Raw genomic sequence first — 17,292 nt, 5'->3', positions numbered from 1 at the left:
CACATGAACTATGTAACCATACAAAGCTGTGAGAGCATTCCAAAAGCAGAGGGAAACAGAATAAAATCTAGTCTATTCTTTTAGGATATTCATTCATTTTCATTTTCTTCTGAAGTGCTGTTACCCCTCATACCACAGGCTGACCACAACGGTGATGAATTTGTCTTCAATCAATCTGAATGGCCAGAAGTCAAGCATCTTGTGCTGTATTTTAAGTCACCTTAGCAAAATTCAAGCCAGCCCTTATCTCAGTCTTGACATGATTTTGCCTACTTTCTCGTAGTTCTGCTTTCAGGCTGTGTGTATATTCCACAGGGTGCCTGCTCTGTAAGCACAGCTGTATGTGACATTTAAATACCACTTCCAAATCCCTAGAACGCCTTTCTAGCCTTAGCTAAAATACTCATGTATTCAATTATCACTTATCTCTTAGGAGCAAAATTTATTTTCATCATTAACCGAGCACGTGTCCATCCATTTTTAAAGCTACAGTTCTTCCAAGGGAGAGAGCAGTAGCTGAAAGGGCTTTTATTTTCTTGTGGTGAAGGCATGCTAAAATAGACATAAAACGCCTGGCGTAGTGGAGAGCCAGGTGTCCAATTTTTCCTCCTAATGGCTGGAGGCAAAGAGCAAAAATAGCTTTGACCCACTTCTGCAGGAACCCATATGACCACTCCGTGTTAAGCTCACATGAGCACAGAACACGCTCCTGTTCTGTTGATTTATTCTCCGCAGAAAACAGCTGAACCAAAGGGATTTTTAACTCGCTTCACTTGCCATACACGCTCACCAGAGTTCACCCTGGGAAAAAAAAATTACATTTCTTTTAAAGTATTGTAATTTTCAGACAGGTATGATAGCACGGTCTTACTGGAAGGAAGTGGAATTTTAAAAAAAAATTGAAATCAGGAGTTTTTCAAGCAAGAAGCTTAGATAAAATCCTCACCGTAGCAGCAGTGCCTGTACCATTCCCACCAGGCTTACTCTGCTGCAAAAGCAACACTTACAGTGACTAATCATCAGCATACATATGGAACACTGATAAAGGCTTTGGAGAATATGGAAGCTCATCAGGATAACACAATTACGAGAATAAAGGCGAGTTATTTACATATATTGAGCTATCCCTTCACATCCAGCTTTGTCTTTACTCTTAAAGCAACCCATCTTCCAGCTGATTTTTCAGCATTGTAAGAGCAATACCCAACAGATACCTGCATACAAGCAGAGTTGCTCAAAAACTATTTCCAGATTCAAAAAGAGCAATGAATCTTTTTACAGCACAGGCGAATTGGACATAACAAGTATATTTTTGACTTTTCTCCTTCAAGTTACAGACACTGAAAAGAGTGCCCTCAAATAGAATGGTTTGTGTTGGAAGGGAACTTCAAGCTCATCCAGTGCCACCCCCTGGTTGTGTTTAAAAAAAGGCTGGGTGGGGCACTCAGTGCCATGGTTTAGTAGAGGTGGTGTTAGGGCATGGGTTGGACTCGGTGATCTTGGAGGTCTCTTCCAACCTGGTGACTGGACTTCCACACACGCTCCAGTTCTCTGTTCCAAACAGGGATGTGTATGATGGCATTAACAAAAGGCTGACAGACATCAGCAGGACTAATAGCAGAGGAGAAGCACAAGATTTCCAAGCAGATCCCTTCTCCCCGTTCTGGTATCAAGGAATAAGTGCACAAAGCAGGTGATAATCATTTAAGAGTTAAAAAACCCCCACCTCTTCTTTGCCCAGGTAGGAGGTGTGGATTTTAAATAATCTGGAAGAAGCACAGAACTCATCTTTGATACCCTCACCACATCCCTGCGCAGAAGACTGACAAGCCAAGTGCTATGAGCAGATGGTTCAAGGTTTAGCAGGAACCACCATCATATGCTAATTTGCTATTAATTACAGAAGCTGTCAGGATTACTGCAGTGCTGTGCACTAAGGAAGGGCACCAGAAAATACAGCCATTAAGGAAGATTTTTGACTAATAAAAGTTTCTGATAAAAATATAGCATTTTTAGTGACCAAAGGTTGAGGAACCTACAGTCATTGTGTTTGCTACTATGACATTCCATGTGCAAGGCAGCAGCACCAGTGCTAAACCCAGTCCTTACTGGTTTAGGGTAGAATCCCAGACTAATTTGGGTTGGAAGGGACCTCAAAGAACATCTCATTCCATCCCTCATTGCCATGGGGGGACATTTACTGCATCCTGCTCCTAAATAATTGTTCCTTCTATCAGTTACTTTACCCAAGTTTTGAACTGCAGACTTGAAAGCTCAAGAGCATCACCAGGTTTTGAGCAAATGCTGTCACTCACCACTTCTCTCGCACACAAGCTGGTAAGAAAAATGCCAGCAGCTGAAAACAAAAGCTTACTTCTCAATTTCTTACCTCAGCATCCCATCAGTCGTGGGACAGAACACAAATGACTTCATCCTGGCAATGTTTGCCTAAAGGGAGGGAAAAAGCAAACCACATCTGCATGTTCCCAAAAAGTTTAATGGGCATGGACATAGATGCTTTTTATTTCCATCAACATTTTCCTGACCCTCAAAGTATCGAAATACCAACACCTCTCTGCCTATCAACTTTCCACCCTTTCAAAGACAATTTCCGTATGGATTTTGTACAGAGCAGCTTGTCAATAACAGCATAATATAGATTTATATCCCTACCTATGTCAATTCCTAGAGGTTTTCATTCAGGGGTGGTAGTCATTTGTCCTTCCAAGTCTTATCAGTCAGAGCTGCTCAAAGCCCAGGCAGACAGGGAAAGGAGATATCAAGAATGTATAGAAACAACCAAAAAACTTCAGGAATTTCCTTCCCCTCAACACACAAATCCTATTAGCAACTAAATAGTTGTCAGTGTGAATGACTAACAGCAAATATTTCATATATCATCTGGAAAGAGCCAAGCCCCTGAGATCTCATTATCAGAACCAAGTGCCCCAGATGACATGAATTATTTACTGCAAACCAGTGCTTTTGATGATGCATATGCATTATATGCTGAAGGTGCATCTGTGCCCCAGTTTTAAAACCACTGCGTGGAGACAAGGCCAGAAACTGAGCTAAAATCTAACATTGATTCCACAGCACAAGATGATGCTCTTGGCTGTTAAGTTTACCCATCACATGTGATAGTACACAGATGTTTGCAATACAACCCAAAGGTAAATGATAAGCACTTGGAGAATACAGGCATTTTTCTTCCTTTTCTTTCTGACACCCTGACAGAAAAGAAAATTCTTGGTCTTAATCACCTGTACCCAAAGCACAAGGTAATCCATTTCAGTTATCTGAGTGACAGCACACGGGGAGACACAGACACATCAGAACACACTCCTTCCCATCTCCCTCATCTGTTTTAGGCCTGCTTCTATCCTCTACAGTGCAGTTTCAGAAGGAAATCTATTACTCAGCCCAGAAACCAACAGCTTGTGGATTGCAGCATCCAAACCCTGACCATGGGGTTTTTCCCATCTCTTCTCCTTCTTTGCCCCTCAGAAAGCAGCCCTAAGTGGGCTGCCTGACCACAGTTTCATCAAAACAGAGTGAAGCCTCACTTGCTTCTTTTTTAGGACCACACCATAACACATTCATTTCGTGCTTCCATTTCACTAACATCAAACTCAACAGGTGTTTTCACACTGATGCCTCTGACAGCCATGAAGGTGCCTGAAGAGCAGGAAGATGGTCTCTTCCATTTTAGTATTAAATGCAGTCTTGCCTTTATATAGGTCATTATTTTCATGTAATAGAATTTAGAATATTTGTAACACTAGTCTGAGAAACAACCCAAGTGTGTATGAATATAACAGGCATTCCTAATGGAAAACAGACAGCAATTATCACATCAATATTGGGGTGCTCATTCCCAGCACTTCATTAGGCTGATTTAAGACAGCTTTCATATGTACAACATAAACCCCTTGCTCCTATACAGGGAGCTCTTCTTCCTTGTGCTCCAAGTCCTTATTCCCCTTGTTTAATCAACAAGGCACTGACCTGAAGGCAGAAATCACCTACAGGTGTAGTATATATAAAGATGCCTTTTCCTGGTCTTAAAATCAAGAGTCATACACAGTTAGAAGGGGAAAAGGGATTTTACCTTGGTATTTATTTTAAGGATCCTTAAGTGCACACATCCAGGTCGAATGCACCGAAATGCACATGGCAGTGCACGCCCCGAAAGATCTGGTATAACATTATAGGTGTTATTAATTAGCACATCTATCAAAGATTCCCCAAGGAGAGGCTCAAGTGAGCCCCCCCTCCCCAAGGAGCCTTCCCCTGGATGGTTCTATCTCAGGTTACAGAATGTGTTCTGGAGAGGACCTTGGGCTCTGGGGCACACTGATCCCTGGCTACGAAGCTTCTAAAATGTTCAATCTCCTGGCTGAACAAGCAAGTCCAAGAATGTAGGCAAAAAGCACTGAGAATACAGGAGTTGTAAAAAGGTGTAACAGGGGTATAAAAGAAAAGGCAAAAAATCTTCATGGCATCACTCAGCTCCCAACACCTATTGTAAAGCACGGCTCCACCCCATGAAGGCTTAGATATATTCAGTGTGGGCATTTAAATTTGTTCCCACTGCTCTTTACAGCAAATACATGGATTTTTTTAAGAGAGAAAAGGGGAGTGGTCTTGCTGCGGTTTAACCCTGGTTAAGGAGGAACATCTGTTTACAGCATCCCTCCCTTATCAGCGTGGAGATATTGACAACCAGAACACAGCACAGAGCAATTACCAAGCCAACAAGGCACAGAACGCGTCCTCGAGGGATCTGTAAGCATCCTACATTGTTAATTTTAACCACCAATCCAGACATCTCAAAGGAGACCATTTAAAAGCAGTGGGAGTTGATGTCCACAAGCCCTTCTGAAAAGCTACCCACAGGCTGAGAGTATCAGCCAGGGAGAAAAAGGATATAGCCAGGGAATAACACCTTCTGGCTGTGAGGAGGGCAGGGGAACAGCATTAGCACCAGAAAGCAAACCAGCACTGACCCCTGCCACATCACTTCCTACGTTTTCAGGGTCAAAGATTTATTTTGCCCTAAACCACACATATCTACTTTCACATGCCAGAGAAATACAAAGAATATGAGTTTGCAAACATAAGAAAATTAACATTTTATATCTGTTGGCACAAAGGCAAAATAAGCCGAGGTCCCTGCTCTGCTGCCAAATACATCTAAAACCAGTAGTGCACTCAAGACCAATGCTAGTGACCCAAATCTTTCCTCCTTTTGATTCTGCCTTCCAGATCTTCTCATTCCCACCACTGACATCCTCCAGCCCCTCCCCAAACCCAGCTTTCCTCCGACAGCACAGTGCCAAAGACCTTTCCCTTGAGATTTTCATATTACATCCTCTCTTGCAACAGTCCCCAGTTGTCTTCCCCAAGCTTCCTCTCCCAAATCAAAGGAGAAAGGACCCTGCACATCCTATGAACAATCCTTGCATACACCAGGCTTTGGAATGCCCGGATTTGGAAGGTTCATTGGCACAACTGTTCCCATGTCACGCACTGCCTGTCCCTCTCCCGGCTCCGCAGGCAGGAGAAGGGAACTATTGAGCTCAGCTCCTGCATCTGTACAGAGCTGCATCTTTACAGTTCACTGCTGGCCTTGTCTGAATCAAAGAGTGGGGTTTTAAAATTCAAGTGACCATTTCAATGTGCGCCTCAGCATTATTTAGCAGCACTGAGAAATACAATTTGCTACCAAGCCCAGTCGGCCTCAGATTAATGGCCAACACACTCCACATTTCTAATTTATCACTGCAAATTTACAAGTAAATTCAGTAAGTACTATAAACACTGAAGTGCAATAGATAGATTACTGGTCTTAGCCCATTTTAACCTGGAGCAAGCACAAAATATAAAAGCTGATATTATTTTGATCATAGATTTCAGCTGCCTCAGGAAAGAGGCAAGCTGGACAGTAATTCACACCCCTCGAGCTGAGCTGGCAGCAGGAGCCTCAGAAGTAGGTATGGTCACCAAAGGTGCCCCAAAATGTCAGTTATTAGAGTTACCCAAAATCCAAGGTCTCCCTTTGCCATAGATAGGAACTACTTTTTTCCTAGCAGCAGTAAACCCACCTTCCTACACTTAAGACCTGAACTGACAAAACACAGAAAAAGCTGCCCTAATCAAATAAAACACTGTTAGTTTGCAATCAGAATTTTTATGCCATACCTTACACACCAACACTGAATGTGGGGATTTAGGGAACTTCTGTGGACTGAGCTCTGTTCCTGTGTGCAGAGGCCGATATAACACTAAAAGAGGAGAAACTTGGCACTGTGTTTTGTGAATTTAGTTATTTCACAGAATCACAGAATATCTTAAGAGGGAAGGAACCCCAAGGGATCATCAATCCAACCCCTGGCCCTGCACAGACACCCCACCAATCCCACCCTGGGCACCCCTGGCAGCGCTGTCCAAACCCTCCTGGAGCTCTGGCAGCCTTGGGGCTGTGCCTGTTCCCTGGGGAGCCTGGGCAGTGCCCAGCACCCCCCTTCAGCCTTGTGTTGTTCAGCTTCCTCAGTGCCAACTCACAAACCTTTAAGCAGGGAAGATTCTTGAGACACCCACAATCCAAATTCCACATACCCAGTCCTTAATCCCTTCTTTGACGTTCTTTCTCTGCTATCCCTAGGTGGGAGCCCTGGACATTCTCATGCTCCTTCCACATTAACCCAGCCCAGAAGACATTCTCATTCTCAACTCCCAGTACATTTACTTGCTCTAAAAATCTTTGGTACAGCATCCCCAGACACGCAGGGCACACGTGCATTAGCAGCACCCTGACACACACAGAAGTGCAGCATCCTAAAGTCAGAATTACCTCTTTTGTGAAGGTTACTCACACAAACTAATGACTCCAGATGCTATTTCCATATCAGCAAGCACTCCTTCCAGGGCACAGTTTTCCACATGGTCCTGCACAAACAAGCTTCTAGAAAGCTCACAGTTATTTTCACTGCTGTAAAACAGGAGGAAAGGAGAAATACACACCCATAAACTGCTTATATTAAGTTCATTTATTCCATGGACAGTGCATAATTTTCATAAAACAGTTTACCATGAGCAGCAACTTTCCACAAAGCTGTGACACTCAATTTATGGCAAGTTCTACTTTTGCATATGAGGAAAAAAGAGTTAGTGCCAACATCTATGAAATTCATGATAGTGCTAAGAAAAATGACGTTTCCTTAGGCACTTTTCCTTTAAAAAAAAAAAAAAATCTCTGAACTCACACTCGTACATATCTCACTAAGTAAAAACATGCTGGGAATGTTCAAACTGCTCTCATGCTGTCTGAAATCTCTCAGCTCTGGGTTTCTGTTTTGGTTTTGTTTAACCTTGGCCTGTGAGCTCTAAGTGTCAGCCACACCTCCCATAACTCTTCCCATGGAAAGAGATTTAGAAGTTGGAACACAGGGATCTGAGCTCTCTCTCCAAAGCGAGAGCTGAGCACGAGGCACAAGTCCCACAACAGGTACTTATTTAATACCATTACTCCTGACACCTCTGGGTAATTTTCTAATTAAAGTGAGTAGCTGAGAGGTTCAGACTCTTCAGTTTCATCCTGCGAAGTAGCAAGATAAAGTGAGTGCGGAATAATCTCAGGGTTTCCAACCCAAAGGCAGCACGTGAAAGAGTTACTGTGCATCAAATTGTTGTACTGTCCTCTGAAGGCCCTCTCAAAATGATGCAACTTAAAATTCTTCACTTAGAGGACTGACTGCAAGTATTTCTGTAGATATAAAGCAGGTAGGAATGGCAACGTGCAAACTTAATTTACAGGGGCATCCTCTAAACTGACTTTAAAAACTGTCTTGCTTCTCTTTAGGCAAAAGCAGCACTATGTTGCTGCAACTACCATCATTTGCTAGATTAGTAATGTGTAACTATCACCAAAGGAATTTAATTTGTAGGTTCTGAGCTTAACAGGAGGATTTTATACTGCAAACAAGTCTTGTCACACAAGATCAACCCTCACAAAACTCAGACATGCACCCTCAGAGCCAGGATTCAGCTAAACCAGCTTCCTTCCTTTATCTAATTTTAAAAACCAGGATGAAATGTTATAAACCAAAAGGCAAACTAGAAAGCTGCTGTGAGAGAATCAATTCTCATCGTGACTCATACTGTTAGCAGAGCCCCAGAACACTCTTACAGAAAGAATACTAATTACATGCATAAACCATGCAGAAAATGGAGAAAAAAACAGGAAAATCCCCGATGCAGGAATACTTGTACAGCAGCTTTTTGAGTCTGAGTCCTGTTATAAACAGGCTTTCTAAATTTCTTCCGCAAGTCCAAGTTCTTCTTTTTCCTTCCTATCATTTGGCTTTTATCCCATCTTCAAAGGACTAGAGAATCCAGTTTGACTTCTGTATCTCATTACCTCCACCTACTGGCAAGAGCTGCTCCTGGTTTATAAACCCCCTCCAGACCCATTTCATACTTCAGCATTTAAAAAAAAAAAAGCTAATTTCAGAAATCTTGATAATTGAGAGAGAAGAACACAAACAATCCAACTCCAAAACACCTGAAGGTACAAGCCAAGTTAGAGGCCTCACACCACTATTTTTCTATGTCTAGAATTTATTCCTCCCTACCAGTGAATGAAATTTATCTTTGGATTGAAAATCAACAGCAGGAACCTAAGAGTCAATTTAAAATATTAATTTGATTTCCCATTAAGCGGCACAGCCTTTATTGGTAACATATTACACATAAAATCAGAAAATCCTGGAATGGTTTGGGTTGGAAGGGGATCTTAAAGCCCAACTCATTCCACCCCCTGCCATGGGCAGGGACACCTTCCACCATCCCAGGTTGCTCCAAGCCCTGTCCAACCCGGCCTGGAACACTTCCAGGGGTGGGGCAGAAGAGTAATAGAAGCAACAACAGCTACTATTTAAAACAATTCCTGGACTAGCACAAACATCCCAAGGCGATCACGCTCAGCCCCTATTCCTGCACACAGCCATAGCTCTGCTGCAAACCAGTTCTTTAAAACAAGATAACAACAAAAGAATTAACCCACTACAAGTCAGGCACATCAAAACATTTTTAATACTAAAGGCTGGTGGGCTCTGAAATTATGCTTCCCCTACATTAATTCTGATTAGATGGGATCTTCAGATGTGCCTGGAAACTTTCCTTATATTCAGCGGCTCTTTGTAAGGTATTAGATTATTTTAGGACATCAAAACTATTTGTTCTAATGCAAAATAAAATGCATGCTTTCCGTTTTCCCAGATCTTCTTATGCTATTTATTGTACTGCTCCCCATCCCCAACTCTCAGAGTTGTCAGCAACCAGAAGGGGGCAACATTTTAAATAGTATGTAAAACCACCACCAATGTAATCAGCTGCAGAGCACTGGGACAAGCTTAGTCTTACCAAAAATCACCAGGTTGTCTCAAAGCTCCTCTCTTATCATGTAACAAGGAGAATTTCCATTTCCTTTTTCTACAGATCCAAGAACTCTGAATGATTTGATCAGAAGAATTTTGTGAGCAGTGAATTAAGTATTTTCCCATCAGCAGTGCAGTGTCATGATGCTTCGGTCCAAACACAACTGTTCTGTAGATACACTACTGTTAACTTGCATTATTTCAGGCACTGAATTTAAAAATGAGACCTTTTCTGAAGCATTTCAGGCTCTTTATTTACCATGCTGAGCTCCTGAAATAGCCTCAGTTTGCACAGCTGCCCCAGAATAAGCTCACTTTTTCATGCAACATACATAACTTTCACATTAAAGTCAAAATGACGATCCACTTAAGGGAAATGCAAAACCTTTCCATCTCATGATAAATAGCACAGATTCAGTTGTTCTTTGAAACTCAGCAAGCAAAACATGCTCTGATCCATCCAAGACAGAGCTGCTCAGTGATCCACAAGCAGAGCCACAAAATTCTCTAAGAGACTGCTGCTATGGTGATGCTTCTTCAAGAGTGAGCAACATCCACAGAAACACCGTGCACAAACACGGCAAAAAACGCCTTTGGGTTTTAAACAGTAAATTTCAATTTGGGGAGCGAGAGAAAAATGTCACCATGGAAAAATAGTTTCAAGGAAGAATGTGAATGCCCTGGATCAAAGATAAATCTGGGATTCACCCCAGAGGTTTGTTTTTCCTTACATGGATGCCGACAGGCTGCATTAATTTAATCTTTACAAAGCATATTGTTGTTAAATCTGATTTTTAGCTGTTCCTCGCTGCCTGGCACTGTTTACACCTGAGAATGAACCTGTTCCTGTCAGTTTGTTCATACTGTGCTTGATCAAACCTGCTCTAACTTTACCTGGTCCGGGGTGGTGCTGCCTCTGAGGAACCACACGAGGAACTAGCATCTGAAGGCATCCAGGACTAATCCTTGCCTGATAATAGAATATTTCCAACTTGGATTGATTTGGGGTGTGAGGATGAAGATGCTTGGCATTCTGTATCAGAAACCTGGAAGATTTTAGCCCAGTTTCCATGAGAACTAAGTCCTTACTGTGTAAGTCAGGTGGATGTATTTAAAATTCCCCACGGTTTTACAGATGGGTTGAGTTTTAAAATACAATAAAATATTTAAGGTATGACATAAAGAAATTTTTTAAAAATAAAATTTCACTTCATAACTAAGCTTCACTCAATTAAAAAAAATTGAAAATTTTATAACAGGAAAGTAAGCAAAAAAAAAGGAGTACAAATTAAAGTCCCAGAGGAAGTGGAAAGGCCACACTGATTTACTAATACTGGTTTAAATATTCAGTCCCAGGCTGATCTTTCCCCACTAATCTAGTAGGAAACTGAACCCAAACTGCCCTTTTGTACCAACTCCTGAACACCAAGAGTTCGGGACAAGAAGTGTCACATTTTTTCCAGTATGTCCAGATAAACCAGCCCTTAAGGCTGACTAATTAGGCAGCTTTTTTAGGGAATGAAAGATCATGAACCAAAAAGCTCCCAAGCCAAGATCAAACAGCTCAGTTTTGTGTATGATCCCCTTCAGATGCTTTCCCAGAACTGCACTTCCTGTGCAGAAGCTGCTTTAAGCAAAACATTTACACAGACTTAAAACTGAGAAGGTGGGACAAGTGTTTATTAATAAAAAAGCTTTTAATTTATCTTATTCTGAAAAGATTAAATATGTAATTAGTTCTACAATCATATATTTAATGAAAACAGAGCACACACCATCCTGAGCCTCCTTCAGGCTTCTCCTGCACTCATCCCTGTCAATAATCAAATAACCAGTTCTAGAAATACTGAGTCAGATACCAATATTAATAGAGGCTTTTTATTAAGTTGAAAATCGTTTTGTATTCTTACTCCTCTGCCAGGACTGCATGTTGGTTTTTATTTACCCATCTACTGAAGTACCAACACTGCCATTTTCCCCAAAAAAAGCACTCTTTTAACATGCTGTAAGCTCATGATCATAACTCAGATTTTTGTTTCTTCCCATATATGGAGCACATACCTTTTTTACACTGTTTCCCTTCGGTATATTATACCCCCTCTTCCAACTAAAGAAAACTGACTACATTTAAAATAGAGTATCGTATTTCCCATCAAACTAAGACCTTCAAGGTCTAGAGCCAGTATTAAAGGTTTATGGGACTCCAACCCCCTGGATACTCATTAGCAAATGAGAGTCTTCAATACCAGGTTCCTGGAAGAAGATTTTAGCCTCACTTGCCAGTAATTTTTGGAATTTCACTGCACAGATACCACAGCAAACTCTCCCCTCTACATCCTTCTGCTTCCAAAAGTCACCAGAATTATTGGTATCTGAGTTCCTCATGTACGAACCAATTCTGCTTTTATTAATATACCAATTATGAATGTGAACTAATTTGCCATATCCCTGTTTATAGAAGGTTGTATCTGAGAATACTGGAATGGTAAAACTCCACAAAATCAACTGAAAAAAACCACAGAATAAGCCCAAGTGTTCCCTTTTGTAACAGGTTATTAGAACAGATCCTGATAGAGGCAGTAGAAAATACTGTTTAGGCAAAGCTACTCAAACTAACGCAATTCTCCCTCATGTAAGAGATGATTCACGATGGGAATCAATATTTCACCTTCAGAGATCATGAACAACACCTACATCTCCTCTGCCCAGGTACAACCAGCTAATCAAGAATGATCTGCCTGCAGCACAGTATTTATCTTGCTACTCTGCTCTGCCAATAGACACTGCTCACATAAACACTGTCTGGTTAAAGAAAAGTAGCCATCAATCCATCATCCACTTGCCAGTCTCTTAAGAATGTTATGAATATTGCTAATCACAGTAGAAACAATCCTGCTCTGTCCCTAAGGGCCAAGTTTCATCTACTGTCACACAAACAATGAGAATTTCTTTCTTTTTAGAGATGAAGCACACTTATTAAAAACACCTTGATGAACTGGAAGGTTCTTTCTCTGATTACAGAGCCCCTCCTCTTTCTTTGGCTCACTGCACACTTCTCAGAACCTTTCAATTGATCACTGAAGTCCCTGCAAAACTGAAATGCTCCATTTATTCCAAAGAACCTGGGCCTTCAGAAACTTACCCAAATTTCTCTTTTCCATTTCCAGAGCCAGGATGCTTTTAGCAGCTTGACAACATTACTTTGGTACAGAAGACTTTGTAAGAACCTCAATTCATTTGTAACTGCTACTTACAGAATCTCAGACTGGTTTGGGTTGGAAGGGACCATAAAGTTCATCCAGTTCCACCTCCTTCCACTAGGCCCAGGTTGCTCCAAGCCCCATCCAACCTGGCCTGGAACACTTCCAGATGGAGCAGCCACAGTTTGAGACCTCCTGTTAAGGCTGCCTCTGTTAGATCCTGGCTTGAAAAGGATTTATCACCTACATATGAGAGAACAAATTTAAAACAAACCCACTCTACACAAATGTTATTTCAGTTTCTGGCATCTAAACTTCTGGAAGTTAGAAAATTCCTTGCTATCCATCTTTCAACCACGTGGTTGCACTTGGTCACCACCAGGATCTCCAGGATGCAAGATCCAAGCAGGCACTGATGCTGCCAAGAGTGCAGTTGACAAGAAGCTGATGAGCATGAGGAAAATCCTGCAAGCCCGTATCTCATATATTTTTATAAAAGCTGACACCGGATCATATTAGTTGCAATTCCAAATTGCAGTAAATACTACCAGCATGTATTTATATTTACCAAGAGCCTGATTTTTTTTCTTGTGTTGTTAACGTTACACAACTAACATGTAGTTTTGACTGGTACCAAGCTCAGATGAGTTCATATTGGGCAGGAGTTAATTAGTGCTTAATTCCAAAAGCAGAAAATGGAACAGTTTGGGGGTGGGATTTATGTAGGGTGGGTTTTTGTTGCTGTTGCTGCTACTATATTGGGGTTTTTTAAGAGGTGTCCACATTTTTGTCTTCACAAAGAGTCCTTGAAGCAAAGTCATGAATTCTGTGTATAATCAGCTCCCTCAGTTCATTATCATCACCTTTGCATATACTTGTACCTGTTGCTCCTGGGATAACAATATGCCTGAGGCTTACAACACATCTGAACTCCCAAAAAAAGGCATTTCTTAATCTGGATACTCCCTAAAGGAAAAAAAATTGAACTTAAGATCCTTAAAAGAAAATAAATTTTCGTTTTATACATATGAAGTTTATTCATCATTAATGACAAGCTTTCTGTCACATCACATCTTCACTGTTATCCCAATTTAACATTCAGACACATCTTCAGACATTAACTGAGTCTAAACTATTGCCACTGTATTTTCAGATGTTCTCCACATAAAATATTTCTGAAAAGAAGCTCCGACTAACATCACTGCAGGATTGTCTCTGGATGGGCACTCAGTGCTCTGGTCTGCTTGACAAGGTGGTGACTGGTCAAAGGCTGGACCCGATGATCTTGGAGGCCTTTTCCAACCTTAATGACTCCATGATGAGGGAACAGTGAAACCACAGCACTCAGTTCTGCCAGCCAAATGTTTCATTTTGCTATCTTTTAACTACCTGAAGACAAAATATAAGGATATTAAAGTAACTCAAGAGTTGCTTACAGCACACAAGTAACATCAGGCACTGGAACTCCTTCACTGCAAATACTGAGACACTGCTATAAACAATTATTTAACAATTTTTATTTAACAATTATTTAACCTGCTAAACCCTCCTAAACCCCCACCCCCCCTAACAAAAATAACATTTCCCAGATTGTGATATACTCCATGTGTTCATTTTGGCTCTACCAGGGGAAGAAGCTGCTACCATTACAGCTGTGCCACGAATCCATACACGCAGATTCCAAGGTTTCCTTGCAGAATGGGTGTCTTAAGCCTGGGGAAGAGAAGGCTCCAGGGAGAACTTAGAGCTCCTCCCAGGGCCTAAAGGGGCTCTAAGAGAGCTGCAGAGGGACTGGGGATAAGGGCCTGGAGGGACAGGACACAGGGAATGGCTTCCCAGTGCCAGAGGGCAGGGCTGGATGGGATATGGGGAAGGAGTTGTTCCCTGGGAGGGTGGGCAGGCCCTGGCACAGGGTGCCCAGAGCAGCTGGGGCTGCCCCTGGATCCCTGGCAGTGCCCAAGGCCAGGCTGGACACTGGGGCTGGGAGCAGCCTGGGACAGTGGGAGGTGTCCCTGCCCAGGGCAGGGGGTAGAACCAGATGACATTCAAAGGCCCCTTCTATCCCAAACCATTTTAGGATTCTGCAAGAATTCCACAACTACCTTTACCTGAACCACTCCAGTAACACTCAACTGACATTTCCAAACCTTGGCCTGATGAGAAACAACTGATTTCCAATCTTCTCCATAACAGACTATGGTTAAGCATTGGAAAAGTGACTTCATCAGCTACAGAATTAAGGCTACCAAGATTTTGGGTAGTCTAAATTGTGAATATCATGGTCATGTGAAATGCCAAAAATTCACATTCCCCACAACTAAAACTTGATTGCATCTTGTGGCTACAGTATACACAAGACACCCCTAAGTAGGGTTGCAACAAAAGTAAACAGCTTTGAGAAGTGGGGGTTTTAATATGTAAACTTCCTATTTCTCTCACTCAGAAAAAAAAAAAAAATTCTATGAATAAGCAGTTCCTTTCAAACATTTCAAAAGTAGTGTATCTTTTCCTTTTACCAAACATTATCACAAAAAATGCCTTTGGGGGCTTCTGTAGATGTTTTCAATGGGAGGAGGAAAAATCAAGTGTCAATGAAGTTTCCTCTGCCAGAGGGTAAGGAAAGGCAAGGGAAGCACATCAACGAGGAGGATTACAGGACCCACAGACTGACAGGAATTCAGGTCTCCATGACTTTCTCGAACTGAAAGCATCACGTTTTGAAGCCTGTTACATTCAGCATCCATTTTGTTGCATCTACTTGCATTGCATTTTCTGTACACACAAGTTGTGCTGAGCTGCTACTCAGGTTTTTGCTAAAGCTTCACAATACCTTCTTTGCAATAAGAATCCTAACAGCAGCAGGCAGTGAAGCTCTGCCTGACTGGTGCATTCATTCCAGACACCAGCAGAAGCAGCATCCTGGGCAAGCCATTCAGTTTCAGATCCCTAAATAATTACCTATCGGTGCAGAGCTCACAAACACGAGAAGAAAACACTAAGTAAGTCGGCAGCAGGAGATTTGGTGTCTCAATAGGAAGATAAGGAATCCATCTGACTTATCTCCATCATGCTCTCACCGAAGCAGCCTCACAGAAATAGAGCAGGTCATGAATTTTCTGTAAGGAGAATTGTAGAAGCCCATCAAATATTAAAAAGCACTGCAGATGTCTGCAGTCCTTTCTAAAAGCCTTTTTTCAGACGAGCAAGGAGGACACATTAATTAATTAAATTAACTGTTTCCAAACATTCCACTTCTACAGATCATTACCTTTCTTCAGATGTTTTTAATAGAAAATTAGTCTCTTCCTCCAGGGTTTTCATTCCAGAGCTGCTCTCTAACTGTAACAATGTTTGTTTATCCAGGCTTTCAGAAGACCTCACAGAACCTTATTGCTTTCTGCACAACCTGAAGCAATAGTTACATCTCAGTGATTTTCAGAAAGCCTCTAACATCAGCCACATCTCCAGGTTATCACTTGCACAAGCAAAAACCTTAAGTACAAATATGAAATTACCTGCACTGCAAAAAGAGCCTCTTGAAAATTATCAGGAATGCATATGAATCACTCCAGCTTATTGAATTACTGCATCTACCCCACAATACACTTAATAGGGTTTCTTAAATTAAATTTCTCTCCACCAAACACATCTCCCTGTCACATGACACGAGCTGAATACCTACAGAGAGGACTGAATTTTCATCACATCCAGCTGCAAGGTACCTGCCTGAATAATTCTGACAAGATCAACTTGTTTGTGTTCCAACCAATCCTTCATTAGTGCATTACTCAAAAATCAGTCGTAAGATGCCTGTTTCTAAATAGGAAACCTGCTGAAGGACATTATTCCAGAACAGAAACTGAACTGAAAGCTGAAAAACATCATACCTATATTTGAAATGCCATCTTCTTCCAGCTCCTTTGCAGCAAATAACATCCTTTCCAAAGAAGCAAGGTGCAGAAATCAGCTTGTGCACTGTTCATATGCACCTGTGCCGATTCGAACACACCATCGAGGCTTCGGTCAGAGAAGAACGGAGCTCTTTGAGGTGCCAACTTCAGCCACCCAGAGCTACGCAGCTCCTTTTACATGATCCCAGGCAATACTTTCCTCCTCTTACATAAGAGGCAGAACTCCCAGGTGCCCCCGTTTCCAGCACGGTGCTGGCAGTGCAGGAAGAGGCTGCAGCTGTCCCGTGCCCACGCCGGGCTCTCCCGTGCGCTGACCCAAGAGGCAGCAGATCAACACTTTGGGATTATTGCTCCCCAGGGCTTCTAAAAATCGAACACCAGCTGCTATCAGAGTCCATGTGCTGATACCCAGCACCACTGACCAAGTGCCACATCTCAGACCTCCTATTTCCTTAATGCCACAGACAGACAGATTTATATTGCACTCTGTATCTGACAGTGAAAGGCTGCCCGATACCAATTTAGTTCTTAGCCTGATAATCAAGGTAAAAAAAGCCCCAAACCAACCTTTTCTTAGCATAACCTTGCGTGCCAGCCGTGGTTACTTCAGGCTTCAGAAGCAAGGAGGCTGCTTCAGGCTTTGAGAAGCAGCTACGATGTGGAGACCCCACTCAGATTTTCCCAGCACCAGTGCAAAAGACCATTCTCAGTGCACAGACCTCACACGTAACTGGCATTGAC

General features: G+C 42.0%; 1 protein-coding gene across 6 annotated transcripts in view; it reads right to left on the bottom strand.

Annotated features, from left to right (window-relative positions):
- The window catches only part of AGAP1 (ArfGAP with GTPase domain, ankyrin repeat and PH domain 1), a 315,433-nt gene that overhangs the window by 274,171 nt on the left and 23,970 nt on the right, over positions 1-17,292 (bottom strand). The window contains exon 1 of one of the 6 annotated variants that reach the window (XM_048310098.1): positions 16,528-16,675. The exons of the other annotated variants lie outside the window; for them this stretch is intronic. Coding sequence (XP_048166055.1) covers positions 16,528-16,576 — 49 coding nt within the window. The 5' untranslated portion in view covers positions 16,577-16,675. Of the gene's footprint in view, positions 1-16,527; positions 16,676-17,292 lie in introns of those variants that run through there. 6 annotated transcript variants of the gene reach the window in all.

Source organism: Corvus hawaiiensis, chromosome 7, assembly GCF_020740725.1.
Source record: "Corvus hawaiiensis isolate bCorHaw1 chromosome 7, bCorHaw1.pri.cur, whole genome shotgun sequence".
Taxonomy (NCBI): Eukaryota; Metazoa; Chordata; class Aves; order Passeriformes; family Corvidae; genus Corvus; species Corvus hawaiiensis.
The sequence above is the reverse complement of the archived record's forward strand: the minus strand, read 5'-3'. Positions and strand labels throughout refer to the sequence as shown.